We start from the raw sequence: 17,407 nt of genomic DNA on the forward strand, positions 1-17,407 counted from the left end.
GGAGACATGATAGCTGTGTTCCAATATCTTAGGGGCTGCCACAAAGAAGAGGGAGTCAGACTGTTCACCAAAGCACCTGAGGGTAGAACAAGAAGCAATGGGTGGAAACTGATCAAAGAAAGAAGCAACTTAGAACTAAGGAGAAATTTCCTGACAGTTAGAACAATTAATAAGTGGAACGACTTGCCTTCAGAAGTTGTGAATGCTCCAACACTGGAAATTTTTAAGAAAATGTTGGATAACCATCTGACTGAGATGGTGTAGGGTTTCCTGCCTGGGCAGGGGGTTGGACTAGAAGGCCTCCAAGGTCCCTTCCAACTCTGATGTTATGTTATGTTATGTTATGTTATGTTATGTTATGTTATATTATGTTATGTTATGTTATGTTATGTTATGTTATGTTATGTTATGTTATGTTATGTTATGTTATGTTATGTTATATTTATGACACAGTGATTGGTCTCATTTGAGACAACGTTATGTTATGTTATGTTATGTTATGATAGCCACACTTAATGACCCTAATACTGATTTTCCCCATTGCAGTTGTAAAGCGATTGCATGAGTTGTTAAGTGGAGCACAGGGTGCCTTAGTAGGTGGGGGAGACTCTGGGACATGTGGTGTAGGCCTGCACTGCAGCATCTCCAAAGCTCACACATGGCCTTCCCCAGGTCCTCCAGGATCTCCGCCACCACCTGGCACAGCTTCCCATTCCGTCGGGTCCCATACCATTGGGCTTCCCCCATCACATCTTGCTCCACCTAGTTTTCCAAAGGTCACCTTTCCCAATGAGAGGCAGCTGATCTACCATGGTCTTCCTATACAGAGTTCGTCTGTTGCCCTCCTGTAGTGGCTGCTTCCAAAATGGCACCTATGTCTGGGATGGCACGATGTGGCTTCTGTATGGGAAGGCCATATAGTGATTTGGCTACTTCTCTTTCTAAAAGGCTACACAGCAGATTAGCCTGCTCTCCTTGGGAAAGATGATCTTTGGAAAAGATATATGAAGTGAGGGGAATGAAGTGATGGGGAATTTTTCAATTAAAGCTGCATCTCCAACGATCCATCTGTTAAGCTACTGAAGTTCGCAGATGACACAACAGTGGTTGGTCTCATTCGAGACAACGACGAATCCGCATATAGACGAGAGGTCGAACGACTAGCCTTGTGGTGCAACCAAAACAATCTGGAACTGATCACACTCAAAACCGTAAAAATGGTGGTAGACTTTAGGAGAAACCCTTCCATACTTCCATCTCTCACAATACTAGACAACACAGTATCAATAGTAGAAACCTTTAAATTTCTAGGTTCTATCATATCGCAAGATCTAAAATGGACAGCTAACATCAAAAACATCATCAAAAAAGGACAACAAAGAATGTTCTTTCTGCGCCAACTCAGTAAGCTCAAACTGCCCAAGGAGCTGCTGATTCAGTTCTACAGAGGAATTATTGAGTCTGTCATTTGCACCTCTATAACTGTCTGGTTCGGTTCTGCAACCCAACAAGAAAGACACAGACTTCAGAGGATAATTAGAACTGCAGAAAAAATAATTGCTACCAACCTGCCTTCCATTGAGGACCTGTATACTGCACGAATCAAGAAGAGGGCCGTGAAAATATTTACAGATCCCTCACTCACATCCAGGACATAAACTGTTTCAACTCCTACCCTCAAAACGACACTATAGAGCACTGCACACCAGAACAACTAGACACAAGAACAGTTTTTTCCCGAAGGCCATCACTCTGCTAAACAAATAATTCCCTCAACACTGTCAAACTATTTACTGAATCTGCACTACTATTAATCTTCTCATAGTTCCCATCACCAATCTCTTTCCACTTATGACTGTACGACTATAACTTGTTGCTGGCAATCCTTATGATTTATATTGATATATTGACCATCATTTGTGTTGTAAATGTTGTACCTTGATGAACGTATCTTTTCTTTTATGTACACTGCGAGCATATGCACCAAGACAAATTCCTTGTGTGTCCAATCACACTTGGCCAATAAAAATTCTATTCTATTCTATTCTATTCTATTCTATTCTATTCTATTCTATTCTATTCTATTCTATTCTATTCTATTCTATTCTATTCTATTCTAAAACCAAAATACAATGAAGTAATAGGCTGAATAAAACAAGTAAAAACAATAAAACCTCAGCAGGAAGTTTTCAGAGGAGGGCTGCTTCAGAGTGTGATCCTGGTAGAGAAAAATATCAATTTTTTGCTGTTTCCCAAATTTCCTGTTGGTTAGAATCCAATGTTAGCAGACAGTGCTGCAGGTATCTGATGCCTTATAGGGTTTTATTGACCAAACTGGGACTTTAAATTGTTTTCACAAATCTAGACCATCCAGTGCAATAACTGCAGTGAAGGTGCTGTGTAAAAATGATGGGCTTTTATTTGTTAACACACAGGCTCATTTTTCTGCTGAATCTACCAACAGTTGCCTGCTTCTGTCATTCCATGACCAAGAAAAACATCTTCTGGCTCAACCATCTGGTCTGCCAACCTGCAATTTTTCACTTATCCAACCACATAAGTTTAATACTCTTGAGCAGGCATTTAAAAAAAACCAAACACTTAGACTAGCCTTTTTCCCACTCACAGAAGCAACCATATCACTCTCATGTCTCACTTCTCATTCCTTTCATTAATAAGAATCTTTTTGGAAGCTCATCCTCCCGCTCTACTTTCACTCGAACTGATCAAGATGGATTTCTCTACTTCCCACTTTTTTTACTTGTAAGGAGATGATTTTTTTTCTTGCCCAGTCCCTAAAACTGTGCATCATCAACCCACCAATGTCCTTTGCCCTTCCCTATAACATTAAGTATCACTCACCTAACTAGCTAAAGGCTGCCTTTTCTAGTCTTGTATAACAATAGTGGCTAAAAGGAACATAAAATGTGTCAAATAATCAGAATACAAAACTATTCCAGTGTTAATAATGGTGTGTAAATAAGGGGAAAAAGAATTTAATGTTATATCAGGAGCAAAGATATTTAAATATACAGTATGTCTTCAAATAATTTATTTCAATTTTTATGGGCTATTCTTTATGAATTCCCATGATTTGAGCAGAAATCTGGCCTCTAGGAAAATAAAAAAAGGAAGATAATGTTAACAGCTTGAGTTGTACTATATTAGAGGTCTTTTATTGCTTTATAGCTTAGTGTCAAATATATGGGTTAGCAAAAAGTTCAACTTCTTTCATCTGACCTTGCTTTCTAATTATTTCATACTTAGTGTCACAATCTTTTGTTATTAAATAACTATGTGAACTAGTAACACAAAAAATTACAATGATAATAATAATAGTGATGATCATGGTAATAGCAATACAGAAATAATGTAAGAACAGCACTCACTGCCGTCAGCTTTCACACCTGATGTAAAGCAGTTGGCATCCTATTGATTTTTCCTTTTTCCCATTGAAACCTGCTTCTTCTGCATTACCTGGCTATAATATTTCTAGGACATCTATTATTACCTTGGCATTTAAGTACAGTAGCATTTTCAGCCTCCTAGTTTTTCTTTTATGAAGTATTTTGCAGTTCTTCCCTCCCTACTTTCATCTGACCTTCTTTCCAGCTGCATTTTCATGCATTCCCCCTCACACCCCTTCTTAATACTGTAGTTTCATACTGGGAGGAAAAATGGATTTTATAATTTCTGTAAGCCATATCCTCTCATTCCTCTTAGTTGGAGGCAAAATGCTAACATTAAAAGTTCTTGAATTAAAAGGTATTTTTGTTTTTCCTTTCAAGCTGAATGCTCAGTTTATTAGTCAGGGACTTGGGATTTCACTGGAAAACTATTTTTCCTGAATATGGGTAAAATAGAGCCATTTTTCATATTTAAATACATTCCACATTTAGATTCTAAGGTCCTAAGCTACTAAAAATTCAACTTAGTCATGTTATTCTTAATTAATTGTGCTTTAGAAACAGTTATTGTGCTATATATAATCTCCATTTTGTCTATTATTATTGTTTTTATATTAAACATTTAGAATTGTTATTTAAAAATTAGTCCTAAGAATGTGTACTCAGAAGTTTCCGAGTGTACATTATGAATGTAACCTTAGAAATTTACCTCATATTCCTGCAATTCCTCTTCTTCTACTTCATAAGATACTGTCTGGATTTTGATATCATTTTCCATTAGAGATCTTCCCTGTGTTTCTTGCTCATCAGAAACATCAGGGGATGGGTCTTTGTTTTCCATGAAGGTTGTCTCACAGTTGTCACCTTTGTTGTCTTTGACTTTGACACTGCTTTCATCCTTCACCAGAATGAAATTTGGACCATACAGCGCTTCAACAGCTAGTTGAAGAGAACTGGCATCCAACAACTGGTGTGTCCTTGCATTACCTGAATTTTGGAAGATATAGGAATATAATTTGCCATGACAACGATGACCATGGTAATCCTGGTGATAAGTACAGCTACCATGAAGGTGTCCATTGTTCTTGGCCAACAGTGGATTCTGAAGTTCACTCACACTTTCCATTTTCCTCAAAAACTCAATGGCAGATGTCACTAAGATAAATATGTGTTCTGAAAGAAAACAAACAAAAGCCCAATGATTCATAAATTGTAGAAATGAATTAAAGAAGTCAGCAATGATTATATCTATACTAAAGTCTTTTACTAGTGGAAATCCAAGGACTGCAGTCAGATAGGTTCTAGGTTGTACTTGACTCTTAGCACCTGAGCAATGCCCTTTAGAGAAAAATTGAGGAAGCTCTCTGTCTAAAATCAGCATCAACCTTCCTTTATTTGGTCCTCTTCAAAAGTATTACTAAAAAGAATAAAATACAGAAGAACAAGTCATGATGAAAAGAAATCAACATGGCTTTCACAGAGGAAAATCATGTCATACTAACCTTTTTGCTTTTTTGAACGTCAGTGTAGACATGGATAATCAAATAGTCATATGCTTGGAATTTGCAGAAAGCCTTGCAGAAATCTCAAGTGCCACGGGATTGTAGTGCATCTGATTAAAGAAACAGAAGGGAGGAATAAATGGGCACTTTTCAGATGTGATTGTAAAGTGGGTTTTCTCATAAAAGTATGTTGTGGCTTATTATATATGTGACTTGTGCGTGCGTGTGTGACTGTGTGTATAAAGTTTAATGGCTTTGGGTTTAGGGTGCTATTGGTTAGTTCCAGGCCTATTTGTAATAAGATCACATTTGTTTACATGCCGATTGTTCATAAATGAGCAGACATGGCATGAATTACCAAAACGTACTAATGCTTATCACCCAGGTATGGCCTTGTCCAAGATTTGCCTTCTGGGTTTGGGGCTCTTTAGCAGCCACAACTCCAAAACTTAAACAGAGTGTTGTTTGACAAATGATGAAATTAATTATAGCAAAAGTTACAGATCTTGCTCATGTATTTCTCCCCTGCTGCTTGGCAAGTTTCCTTACTGAGCTTCTCAATTTTATTGCCAATTTCCTTGATGAAGGTGGGGTTTGGTAAGAATCAAGAATTCATGGCCTCAATGGCAACCATGGGATTGTCCCAGATAATTTCTGGCCTAATTCATGTGGGTAGCCATATCTGAATCTTATGTTATCTTGGAGGAGTTGGCTTGTGATCTGGAGGATGTGCCATCAGTTTGGGTTTTTTTTGCTATGGCCAGATTACTTCCGGTTCAGATGAGTTTGTTGCAACCTGTAACTTCATCTGATATGGAACGATTAAGATAGTCTGATACAGGTATTTAACGGACCTGGATAGATTCACTCAGCAAGGCAGGATCCAGAGAGAGAGACTTATAACTGGAGCAACATCTTGAACCTGGGAGCATTTTTGCTTGTGGATGGTGCTTAGCAGCTTGAATTCTATCATGTATCAATTGGTTCTATGTCCCTCTTGCCTTGTTCAGTCACTTAGGGCAGGGGTCTGCAAACTTCGCTCTTTTAAGACTGGCTGAAGAATTCTGGGAATTGAAGTCCAAAGTCTTAAAAGAGCCAAGTTTGCAGATCCCTGACTTAGGGCAATGCATGATCCAGGAGTGCTTGCTTACTTATTTACTAAGTCATCCATCTCCCCTAAACTCTTCTTTGGGAGATATGTTGCTTCCAGCAGCCTTGAAGGAGGCTGCTGTGTGTCATTCCTAAAGAAGCCTTCTTCAGATCCAGCAATTGGACAACTATTGTTCCATTTCAGCTTCCTCTTTTGGGTAAAGTTTGGGGGTGTCAGTTGGAGAGCACCCTGGCTAAAGTGGATTATCTGTTTCTCTTTGAGTTCAGACCTAGACTTGGGACTGAAATGGTTGCTTTGGTAAATAAATGGCATGGGGAGATTCAACTTAATATTTCTTGGCAGTGTTTGATACAGTATTATTCTGGATCACCTATGACAGGGGTCCTCAAACTTTTTAAACAGGGGGCCAAGTCACAGTCCCTCAGACTGTTGGGGGGCCGGACTGGCTGGGTGGGCGTGGTAGGTGGTCATGTGACTGGGTGGGCATGGCCAATTTAGCAGTCCAAACAATATACACAAATTAAACTTTAATTTGTTATGTTCCTGGGGGGGTGGAAAGCTGATTAGTGAAGAGATGTGGCTGCCTTGGGGTGTGTATGAGGGACTTCTGGTTTTGCGTGTATGTATGTGTATGTGTGTGTGTTTCCCTCCCTCTCTCCCTCCATGTGGAGGCCTCTTCGGCCTCCAGTACTATTTTTGGCCTCTTCGGCCTCCAGTACTATTCTACTGCCCAAAAATGGGCCCGTTTTTGGCCTCCCTGGCCTCCAGAAATGGTGGTCCCACATGGGCTGGATTAATGGCTTTGCGGGCCGTATCTAGCCCGCAGGCCGTAGTTTGAGGACCCCTGACCTATGACAATTGAAAGCAGGGGCACTATTTTGTATTTCTTCCAAGACTTCTTGAACAAGCATTAGTCATTGTGGGTGCCAGCCCTTTAAGGTAGGCCAAATCAAGAAACAGGCTCCACTGAAATTCCAGGAATGCTACTTTATTGGTGTAGGGTATATTAACAGAATCTTGAAAGCCTGTTGAAATCCTTCACTGCCCCTTTTTAAGACAACAGTCAAAGCAGAGCTTTTCTGTGTCTCTTTCTAATGCCTTCTCCTTTCCCTGGATTGAGCAACTGTTTCCCCATTCCTATCTTCTTCTCAAGGCCAGACTTAAATACCTGTACAATGGCAAGAGGGTGAAGCTCTCCCATCCTTGCTTTTTAACATCTATGGAAATCCACTTGAAGAAGTCATCCATTGATTTGAAATGAGGTATCATTGATATGCTAATGACAGTTAGTTGCGCATTTCTATTCTAGGCTAAACTGTAATCTTGTCCTGATGTCTGGAAGATGTGGAGGCCTGTATAGAACAAACTGAAATAGAACAATCTGGAATCCATCAGTTCTGATTTTGACTCTAATGGAATGATATTCCCTCTGAAAGACCAAATCTATGACATGAAGGTTCCCCTAGAGTGGCTACTGCTGGAGATGCAGATGGGACATTGTAGCCAATTGTTACAGTGAAGTTGTGTTCCAATGCCTTGTGTTCCAATGGGCTTCCAGGTCCAGTTGAAAAGCTGGTTTTAACTATTAAAGCTTATGTGGCTTGACTCCCAGAACTGCCTCCAAGTAGAACTGTTGAACCTGTTTCTCCCAGGGAATGATATTCAAGGTCTCTCCCATTTGTGAAATTTGTAGAGGAGTGGCCCAGATACAATGCCTCTCTGTGCATAATTCTTTCTTTTCCCCTGGCATAACGTCTACCTAGAGGTAAGACTGGTGGGTACTCTGCTTTTGTTCAGGATGGCTGTGAAAACTGTGTTGGTTGAAAACACTTTGGGTTTCCCTGAGATTACAGATAAAACTCTTAATGTAAAATATACTTTCTACCTTAAAAAGAATATTATAGTGTTATAAAAGGCATCAGAATGGCATCCAAAATATTTAGGGACCTGGAACAGCTACCTTTGGCAATTGGCAACTGGAAATGTTTAGTATAGCATTAAGGATGGCAAGGAGAAATATAACAAAGTCAATAAAATCAGCATAACATAGATAAATACATAGAGAGAAGTGGTTTCATCCTTCTCTCACAGTGTTAGAATTCAAGGTCGCTCACAAACTCATTACAAGGAGACTGGATCAACAAAAAGAAATCTATTTTCATATAGCACATAAACTGTGCAATTCCTTGTCAGAAGTTGTGGTAACGGCAGTCAGTTTGGAGAACTTTATGGAGAATCAGGTTACCAGTTCCTACTCATATGGATGCTTATTAATCTTTTCTGAGTGTAACAATTATGTAATAAATACTGGTTGCCTACCCTTCCATGCATATGAGTTTTCCAAATGGCACTACGATATGCCGAATGCTAAACAAGTTGGACCTATATGTTATAGTCTGGTTTGCTGAAACAAGGATCTGATTGTCTGTTACAAACCCAAGAGAATGAAGAGCCCCTTTGGCTTCTAAGATTTAGTTGGAGACAACATATCATAATGCATTTGACACAGTGGTGAAATCTGAACCGGTTTACTACTGGTTCACTGGCTGCACATGTGCGCTGCATGCACATGCACAGTGCACACCACGCACCAAATGCAAGGTGCATGTGCATGCACAGTGCATGCCAAAAGAAGGCATGGGGTAAGTAGAACAGCATGCGGGGGGCGGGGGGTGATCAGCTGTGGTGCGTGATCTGTTTTTTTATGCGGCAAGCAGGAAAGCCGCCCTGAGTCCTCGGAGAAAAATAAATAAATAAATAAATAAATAAATAAATAAATAAATAAATAAATAAATAAATAAGCTGGTGACCGGGCATTGGGTAGGCATGGGCGGGGGGGGGGAGGGAATTTTGCTACTGGTTCTCCGAACCACCCACCGCCATCGCTACTGGATTGGCCAATCTGTTCCAAACTGGGAGCATTTCACCCCTGATTTGACAGGTTCCAAGAAAAAAATGCTGGAAGTTACTAAAGTCTGCCTGGTGGTAGAACTATAGCTGAGGATTCTGGCATAAACATTTCTACTAGTGGTGTGATTTGAAAGCACAATTTTTAGTAGAAGTAGAGCCTTGAAGGTTTGTTTGGGGGAAAAAAAGGTTACTGCATTTGGAGATTATGAATTCCTGGCACGCCAGTTCTTTGCTTTAATCTTATATTTAAAACAAATGGTTTACTTCTGTCTCCTCTCTTGCATTTTTTTAGATCATCCAATGTCATCCCAGGACTGTCCAGGTCCTACATAACTATATCAATTTCTTGCCAGCACCTTATTTAATATTGTATCAGAAACTGATAAACAGGCCATGAAAATGCTTCAGGGGAACAACAGATCTGAAATGTACAATACTGAAATCCATTATCAAAGGGCTAAAGATCTGGGCTGTATGTTGCATAATTCTTTGAGAACACAGAAAAAAGGAAAGTATAGTCATTAGAAAGTGGAGCAAAGTGTGGACCTACCTTAGTTTTGATAGAAAATGACAGTGTTTGGTAGCATAATTGGGCATGAGAGCTTGTTCTTCTCTTCTAGCTGCCAGAATATTGTCTGAACACGGACTTTATTTGAGTTCTTACACCAGCCTCATTATGGCAGGTAGTGAAATCAGACTATGAATCATATGAAAAGATGAGAAGGTCAAAGCTATCATGATGGTTAGAATGTGTTGAACATTGCCCTTTCTTTTTGGCAGCTTGAGATGGAGAACAGTAGTTGATGTAAATGCATAGTGCATTCTTTATGCTGGATCATAACTTCCTGCAGAGTTACAGTGAATGGCAGATGGTCTCGGCACAGATCTGAGTCTGGCATCCCCTGAAGAAACCTTCTATGCATGATAAACAAGTGAGACACACAATGAATTACAGCCCTTTCAGTTGCAATTGGTTCCAGTAGGCGTGATCTATTTTGCATGCTAAAGGACTGCTAAAGAGTTTTTCAGTGCTAATGGACTACTAGAGAGTTCTTCAGTGTTTTGACAGAAACTTGCAAGGAAAGAGTGGAAATCAAGAAAGAAAAGGGAATGAAAAGCTGCTTGACAGGAAATCAACTTCTATCTGTGCCATGGTACATTTATAACAAATGTTCCCTTTGCAGTGACAGTGCATATAAATGATAAGAAACACATATTTGGGATGCCCTTTAGTTGAGCTTGATGATGTCAGCATATCATATTGCATGTTATTGTAACATTCTAAGAATTGTAATTCATTGGCAAAGCCAATGTATTTAAGTAGGGCTGAGAAAACCAATAGCTGTAGTATTATGTTCTTTTAAAAAATAGTTGAGGATCATACAGGGCCACTTGAAAAGGCAAAATCAAATGGGAGCCAACAGAAAGATAGCTAGTTGCACACTAGAGCAAGATTTTGAGTATTTTGCACACATTCTGATTAGTTGAATGGCCCACAATTGCTTTGGCAACTTGTGATTTTAAGAATGGGAAAAAATATTTTTGGTAATGGGCAAATGGGATTTTCAAGAAGAATCTCATCACTAACTTTTAGTCAATTACTAAATTAGCCAATTAGATACAGTGGTTTTTGATATAGCCAGTTAAATAGCTTATATATTTAAAATAGCAAGAGCTGCTATAATGAGAACTTTGTGCTTATCTTCAGCAGGAGCAGAATTACAATTCATGACAATTTACTACTATATTGTCATATATCCAAAGATATCCAACTGTCAGCTCATTGTAAACAGATTTCAGAAAGAAGGCAGGGAAGGACTTAGACAATAACTTTTATATAAATGTAAATTTTATTTTAATAAAACATTAGATCAGCTATTAAGCGAAATTGCTTATCTGTAGGATATGAATCAAAAGAAGTTGGAGAGGAATGCCTCTTGTTCAAACAATTGTATATTTTAACAAATCCTTGGCAGCTGGGTTTATAACAATTTCCTGCCAGCATTGTCTTAAATTGAGATAGATGCGAAATTATTGCATGAACTGATGGCTGCCTGAAGGACTGATAAAGAGCCTTCTGTGGAGTTGTCAGAAGAATTTTGCTGGCTACAGCATGTTTCAATATTCTGTGGGTGCTTTACAGGAGGACATCATTAATAGTTTTGAAAAAAGGCTAAGGCACAAATTAATGAAATCCTTTGGATGGAAGAATATTGTCACAAAAAATAATATCAGTAACTGAAGAAAATTAAAATATTACTAGAAGGTTTTGATTAGACACAAAGCAGCTAAAACTTGGAGTGCGGCTGGAGAAATCATTCTTGTATACTTGAAAAGTAAGGTAGGAAGCCTCTTAACAAAGTTTTCTTCTAAATATACTAAGCAGCAAATCTGCCAGTGCCAATGCATATAGGGTTCTTCTTCCTCACCCCTGAATATCAACAAGCTGCAAACAATACTAAAAAAGAAAGTTTCTTAGTTTAAAAGTATTTTTTGTAAACAACTCCATACTTCATGTCTAATAGAAACTCATCCAGGATACTAGTTTCTTAGCAGCATACCTTTAAAAAGCACAAGAAACACCCTATCACAGGGATCTCCAACCTTGGTCCCTTTAAGACTTGTGGACTTCAACTCCCAGAGTTCCTCAGCCAGCTTTGGAGACCCCTGCCCTATCATGTTTACTAGCTCTTTAAGTATGGAAGAGAGAAACACCCTTTCCATAGCACAGGTAGCACAGAAGCGAAGAAGACTGGACATCCATCCCCTTTCCATCAATTATTAGTTAAATTTAATATTAGTTTTATGTCAAGTTCAGCTATTGGGGAATTTATGGAAACAGTTACTTATGTTTCTTTGCAGCAATATTGTATGCAAGTTGCCATCTTCCAGGAGTCCAAAAAGATTTTTCTAGCAATTATTCCCTCCTGTTATAGAACTGAGTTGAATACAGTATGTGAAGGTGTAAGGTTGAAAGGATCCGAAAGCAAATGTCTTTAGTTGATCTGACTAACAATATGTGCCATATTGAATATTTCCTTACCAGATAGCAGGTATTAGAAAGCTCAGCTGTTTCAGATGAAATATTTGAATGTGAGAAGACCTTAGAAGATCAGGATTATAGCTATAATTATAGCTATTAGTATTAGATAATGTAATGTAAATAAAGAAAAGGGGATAAGAAAGAAAATAAAATAACAAATGTGATATGGGGGAAAGGTATAAAAGCGAAAGAAGACCACTAAGAAATGCTGTTTAGAAATAGGAAATATTTATATGTTATATGTTGTGTGTTTGTATAACAACAACAACAACAACAACAACAACAATAAATCAGGCTGGCTTGGAAAATTGAAAAAATGTTTCAACCTTCAGTTAAAACTTATTTATCAAATTTATATACTACTCTTCTTGTGGTGTGAGGTGACACTGAGTTCCAACACCACTCTAAAGGATGCTTGCATCTTTGAAGAGCTACCACTTCGATGGATTTCTGGACTTGTTTTGACTGGAGCAACCAGTCTGAAAAGTAGAGATATAGAGATTGATCAGAAGATTCTCTAGGACGAACAAATCTGTGCCATCCTTCCAAAACCTCTGTCAACTTGGCAAAGGAAGTCCTAATCAACTAAAGAACACTGGCAGATGCACACAAAACACTACAGAATGTCTTTCTTCACTGATGACAGTTATACTTATTTTAGGTAATTCTTTAGGGCAAGAATGTCTCTAGATGCAAGAAACTGCCACTATTACTTTGTTTTGTCTTCAATATGAGCCCATCAAGAGAAAAGGTCAGAAATGGCAAGTCATTAAATATCATTTTCTAGAAAGTGAAGTTGTTGACAAAAACAACTTATGACATTTCTGAGTTAGGTTACAGGGGGCTCAGTTTGGGTTTTAGATGCACTCATCCATCAGATGATAGTCATTTAAAACTTACGATGAGCTACACAATTTAATAGCGCATGCATTAAATACGAAACATCAAATTCCAGCCCCAGGTATTTCCAAAAGTGGCATGAAAAAAAATCCTGCTTGAAATTTTAGGAAATTTGCTGCTAACCACTGTAATGATAATTGGTGAGTGCAATGGCTTAACTCAGTGTAAGTTCTGCATCCTTCCCCAGCCTAGTTCTTTCTTGGATCTTGGACTTCTATTTTGCCAAATCCAGCCAGCATGGCAAACGGAAATAATGAGAAATGTATATCTGGGGTTAAAGAAAGGCTGCCACGGTGCCTCTTTCATACTTCTGGGGAAAATCTTCTTGTTTTAGTTTGATCATAACAGATATCCACACAGCAATACCTTTCTGGCCAATCATTTAAAAAAAAATAGGTTCAAGCTTTTGTTTTCTGCAGAATATGTTACTAGGCTAACATATTAGGGGGACAGAGAGAAAGAGAGGATAGTTAAGATGGATGTAGTTTACATATGTTAAGAGTCATTATACCAACTGTATTCTTGAGTAAGTTGCAAAAGGAAAAACACATTAGATATATCTGCAGGAGTCAGTTATTGAAGAATTAGTGTCAAATTGTTGCACAGGTAGTTTGGTGGGGATATAAAGAAGTAAAGTGCAAATATAGAAAGACCAAAGTCAACCATTTTTGCAAATACAATCTTTAGTAGTCAAAATCCATATTATTTCTATGCATTATTTCCACATTATTCCTATTTTATGCAAGAAGTAACAATCTCTTTTTAGTGCATAGCAACACAGAAATCATCTCTGAAGTTTTTATATTTACAAAGCTTTTATATTTACAAATTCTTGGTGAATTAAAGCTAGATTAACCAACATTATTTAATAGTTTATAACCACATTTCAAATCTTCGGAGACTAAGGACCTCACAAAGACGCTCACTATTTAAATAGAGCCTGAAACTATGCCTGCCAATTCCAGGAAGTTTTATGATCATCAAATACAGGTACTAAGAATATGAAATGCAATGAACAAAGAAGAAATGAAAGATGAGAACATGGCCCATCAGGACTCATACAATATGCAAAGAAACTATGCAGCACAGCTACATCAACCTGGTCTCATTAATTAGTGTTTGCAAGCTATACCTAGGAGAGCCATTAGTTGTGATGTCCACGTCCCATTAGTGCTGTGGTCAGCCATATTCTGATTTAGCCCTAGGTGTGCTTCCTGCATTAATATCAGCAAGTTCTCTAAACATATCCCTCAATTTCTCACCCAAAACAAACATATTAATGGAGGGAAGGAGAAAAGAAAGAAAAAGAGGAATGTGGAATGGCACATTTCTTGTATTTGTGATAGCTGCTGACTCCTTTGACAAAATGTGATTGCCAAGAACAAAGCTTCTTTTGGGGTATGTGTTGCAATCCTGCTGGCCTAAGAAAGATCTGATTTATGCTAGAAAGAGGAATCCTCTGGGGAGAGACTACATGGTAAAGCAGAGATAATGCTGAGCATATCACACATGGATCTGCAAAGCAGATTGGACATTTCTTGTGCTAAAATGTATTTTGTTTAAATTGGGTTTTATTACTCAACATCAGGCTTTCAAGATATAAAAAATCAAAATCAATTCAAAGTGAAGCAGCTTTGAAGCAGATAAAATTTTCTGAAAGCAGCCACGATCCATTCTCATTTTAAATCCATCTCTGTAAGCCAGCAGAAGGCATTGGTATTCTCATCCATAGCATTAGAATCTACAGCACTAGTTCATAGCACAAGAAAAGCTAAATGTACATACCAAGGGAAAAGCTGGTGTTAAAGATGAATGATACAAACATGGCTTGCATTCAGATGAGATTGTGTACTTTTCAATTACCTGGAGATATTACAATGTATCCCAAAATGTCCCTTATGATTAGCAATTTATTAAAACTGAATATGTTGCATTGAAGCTCATACTAGATCTAAGAAGGTACAGGGAGATGCATCAGTATATGTTGCATCATTTGTTTGTTTGTGGATTTGATTGATTTGATTTGTTTGATTTGTATAGCTGCCCATCTCAGCAAATGACTGAGTGGCTTAGACTTAGGAGAGTAATATTCCAGTCTAACATTTGACTCATGATGACAGAATATAATAAATAAACATTGGACCAAGTAGTTTTTGCTAAGAATCTATCATAGGATACTGTTCTTGCCAGGTAAATATCCAGCTTTTCACTTACACATACTGTTTACACTATGTATAAACCTCAGATGTTAGACTCCTTAGCCTCATGATCTTTTGGGCAAGAAGGAAAATTAAGTGCAAATTAGCTAATCTTGACATTTCAAAAGAATATAACATTCATGTTGGGAACATGATGGAAAAAGTGAAAAAGCAAAAGCAGCTTGTTTCAACCAAATTAAACACTCTATGACATGTGAACTTCAGAGTTATGGATGCAATTATGGAAGTACTATACAGAAAGACAAGGCAAATCTTTGCTTCTGTCTGAAAGAATTCCAATTATAATTATATTAAATGTATATTATGTATATTAATATATACATATATGATATATAGTAGCATGTGTATGTGCGCACACCTACACATGCATGTGCACACGCCCTCCCCACCTCACGACCATATGGGATCATTTGGGTCCATATGGGTTGGAAACATATGAAAGAGGCCATCATCCTACAATGGATAGAACGGCTAAAATAATGATGATATTTACATTCATTATTATATAGAGTTTCTGTAATCTATCATACCATAGTTGGGTAACTTGTCGCCTAGGGGGCTATATACTGTCCTGCTGAAATTTGGCCTGCAATTTCCCACTAGTTTGTTCTCCTGTGATATATAAGTGCTTCTGTTTGTTTACTAAGCTTACTGTATTATAAGGATGCTTTTGACGTTTCCTTTATTGATGGAAGTGAGGATTATGAGAAACCCGGGAATCTGAAGTTGATTTATTTAAAAGGCAAGAAATCAATAAAGGAGAACATTTTCACACATACCATCTTGACAGTAAGTAAACACATTATTGTATTCCATTGATAAAATTCCTTCAAAATCTTATTTCCCTTTTGAGAGACAAAGCAAATTCCCTTTCACCATAATGATAGGGAAAAATGTAGGATTTTTTTTCCTGAATGTGCTGTAGAATGCCACAGGGTGCTTTTATGCTGGGAATGCACTCTTGTCGTGATAGTGTGGTGCCAACAGTCACAACTGTTTGACAACCTGCAGAAACCCAACGATCCACAACAGATTTGCTGAAAGTAAGGAGAAATTATATGCACTATTTTTCTTCACAGCAACCATGCTCAAAATGATTGGGATCCCGCCAGCAGTAGAAATAAGTGCTTCCTTTGAGGGCTAAATTTTTGCTCATCCTGCTTTAATAATCAGACTTCTCACAGTTTGTTGCTTTTCTGATGCTACATAGATAAAATAATTTTTATAGTCCTGGGGAAAATTGCTTCACACTACCCTTTTTTCTGGTTATCATAGGCATAGGAATCATCCTCCCCACACCATTTTTATCATTATTAAATAGGCAGACCTAGAAGATGTCATGTGTACTTGCAGTTTCATCCATGGTGTGTACAAAGTAAATCCACAGAAACAAAAAAACAGCTATTCTATTGGGCAATTTATTAACTTACGCATTTTAGATGGTTCTCTTTTGTTTAACATTGACCATTAACATTAACATTCCATTGACCATAGAATGGTTTCAGACTACTACCAGAGTTGGAATCTGTTGTTGCAGTGACTCTCTTCTTTCCTTTGTGGGTGGTTCCAAAGGAGACATTAAGATCTTGGATATTCCAGTGCGAGATACCCCAGGATTTGGCTTCTCTATTTTACTGATTTGTTTGTTTATACAATTTATATGTTTACCCCTCTCACTATTTTCACTCTCACAGTCGATACCTCTTGCTCTGATTACTGCTATATTCTCTACCTAGGAGAGCTCTTGAAGATGGCAGAGAAGTTACAGGTGCTGGTACAGCACAGTGACATCTATGTAGTCAAGGACTCCATTGGTTGGCAAGCAGTTTCAGGGCCTAATTCAAAGCATTGATTATTACTGATGCAATCTTTTTGCATCCAGTTTTTTTTTTGGGGGGGGGGCTTCATAGCAAAGGTTGCCATATAATCATAGGTAGCTGTTTTGGATGGTCACTGGTTGAATAACTTACAAGAGGACTTTTACTAAATGGTATGACTGCTTTATGGAATGTAAGGCAGTAGTGAATGATGAATGAATGAGTAATGCCATTTTCCTCCTCCCTTTCCCACATATAAATGAAGCCTATTCTAATTTCTTCAAGAATAGAGATACAAATTCCTTAGATATTTGACTGTGTGCTTTTAATCAAATGCACTAAGTGGCCATCTGCAGTGCTCTAAAACCGTTCTTCATATGTTGCCAGGGAACAAAATAGAATTTCCTGACCTACATTAACAATTACCAAGAGGAACCATGTTAGAGAAGGATTTTCAGTGCAAGGAGAGAGGAGGAAATGAGCATCAGATGTAGTGTT

At 38.0% G+C, this 17,407-nt stretch overlaps 1 protein-coding gene across 4 annotated transcripts in view; it reads right to left on the reverse strand.

The window, feature by feature from the left end:
* SYNDIG1L (synapse differentiation inducing 1 like) overlaps window positions 1–17,407 on the reverse strand; it is a 60,665-nt gene that overhangs the window by 11,746 nt on the left and 31,512 nt on the right. For 3 of the 4 annotated variants that reach the window (XM_058162345.1, XM_058162346.1, XM_058162347.1), the window contains exons 2-3: window positions 4,910–5,019; window positions 4,117–4,580 (exon numbers count right to left, since the gene is read on the reverse strand). In XM_058162345.1, the coding sequence (XP_058018328.1) occupies window positions 4,117–4,533 (417 nt within the window). In that variant the 5' untranslated portion in view covers window positions 4,534–4,580; window positions 4,910–5,019. Of the gene's footprint in view, window positions 1–4,116; window positions 4,581–4,909; window positions 5,020–9,480; window positions 9,572–17,407 lie in introns of those variants that run through there. The other variant, XM_058162348.1, reaches the window with a different exon arrangement.

Source organism: Ahaetulla prasina, chromosome 1, assembly GCF_028640845.1.
Source record: "Ahaetulla prasina isolate Xishuangbanna chromosome 1, ASM2864084v1, whole genome shotgun sequence".
Taxonomy (NCBI): domain Eukaryota; kingdom Metazoa; phylum Chordata; class Lepidosauria; order Squamata; family Colubridae; genus Ahaetulla; species Ahaetulla prasina.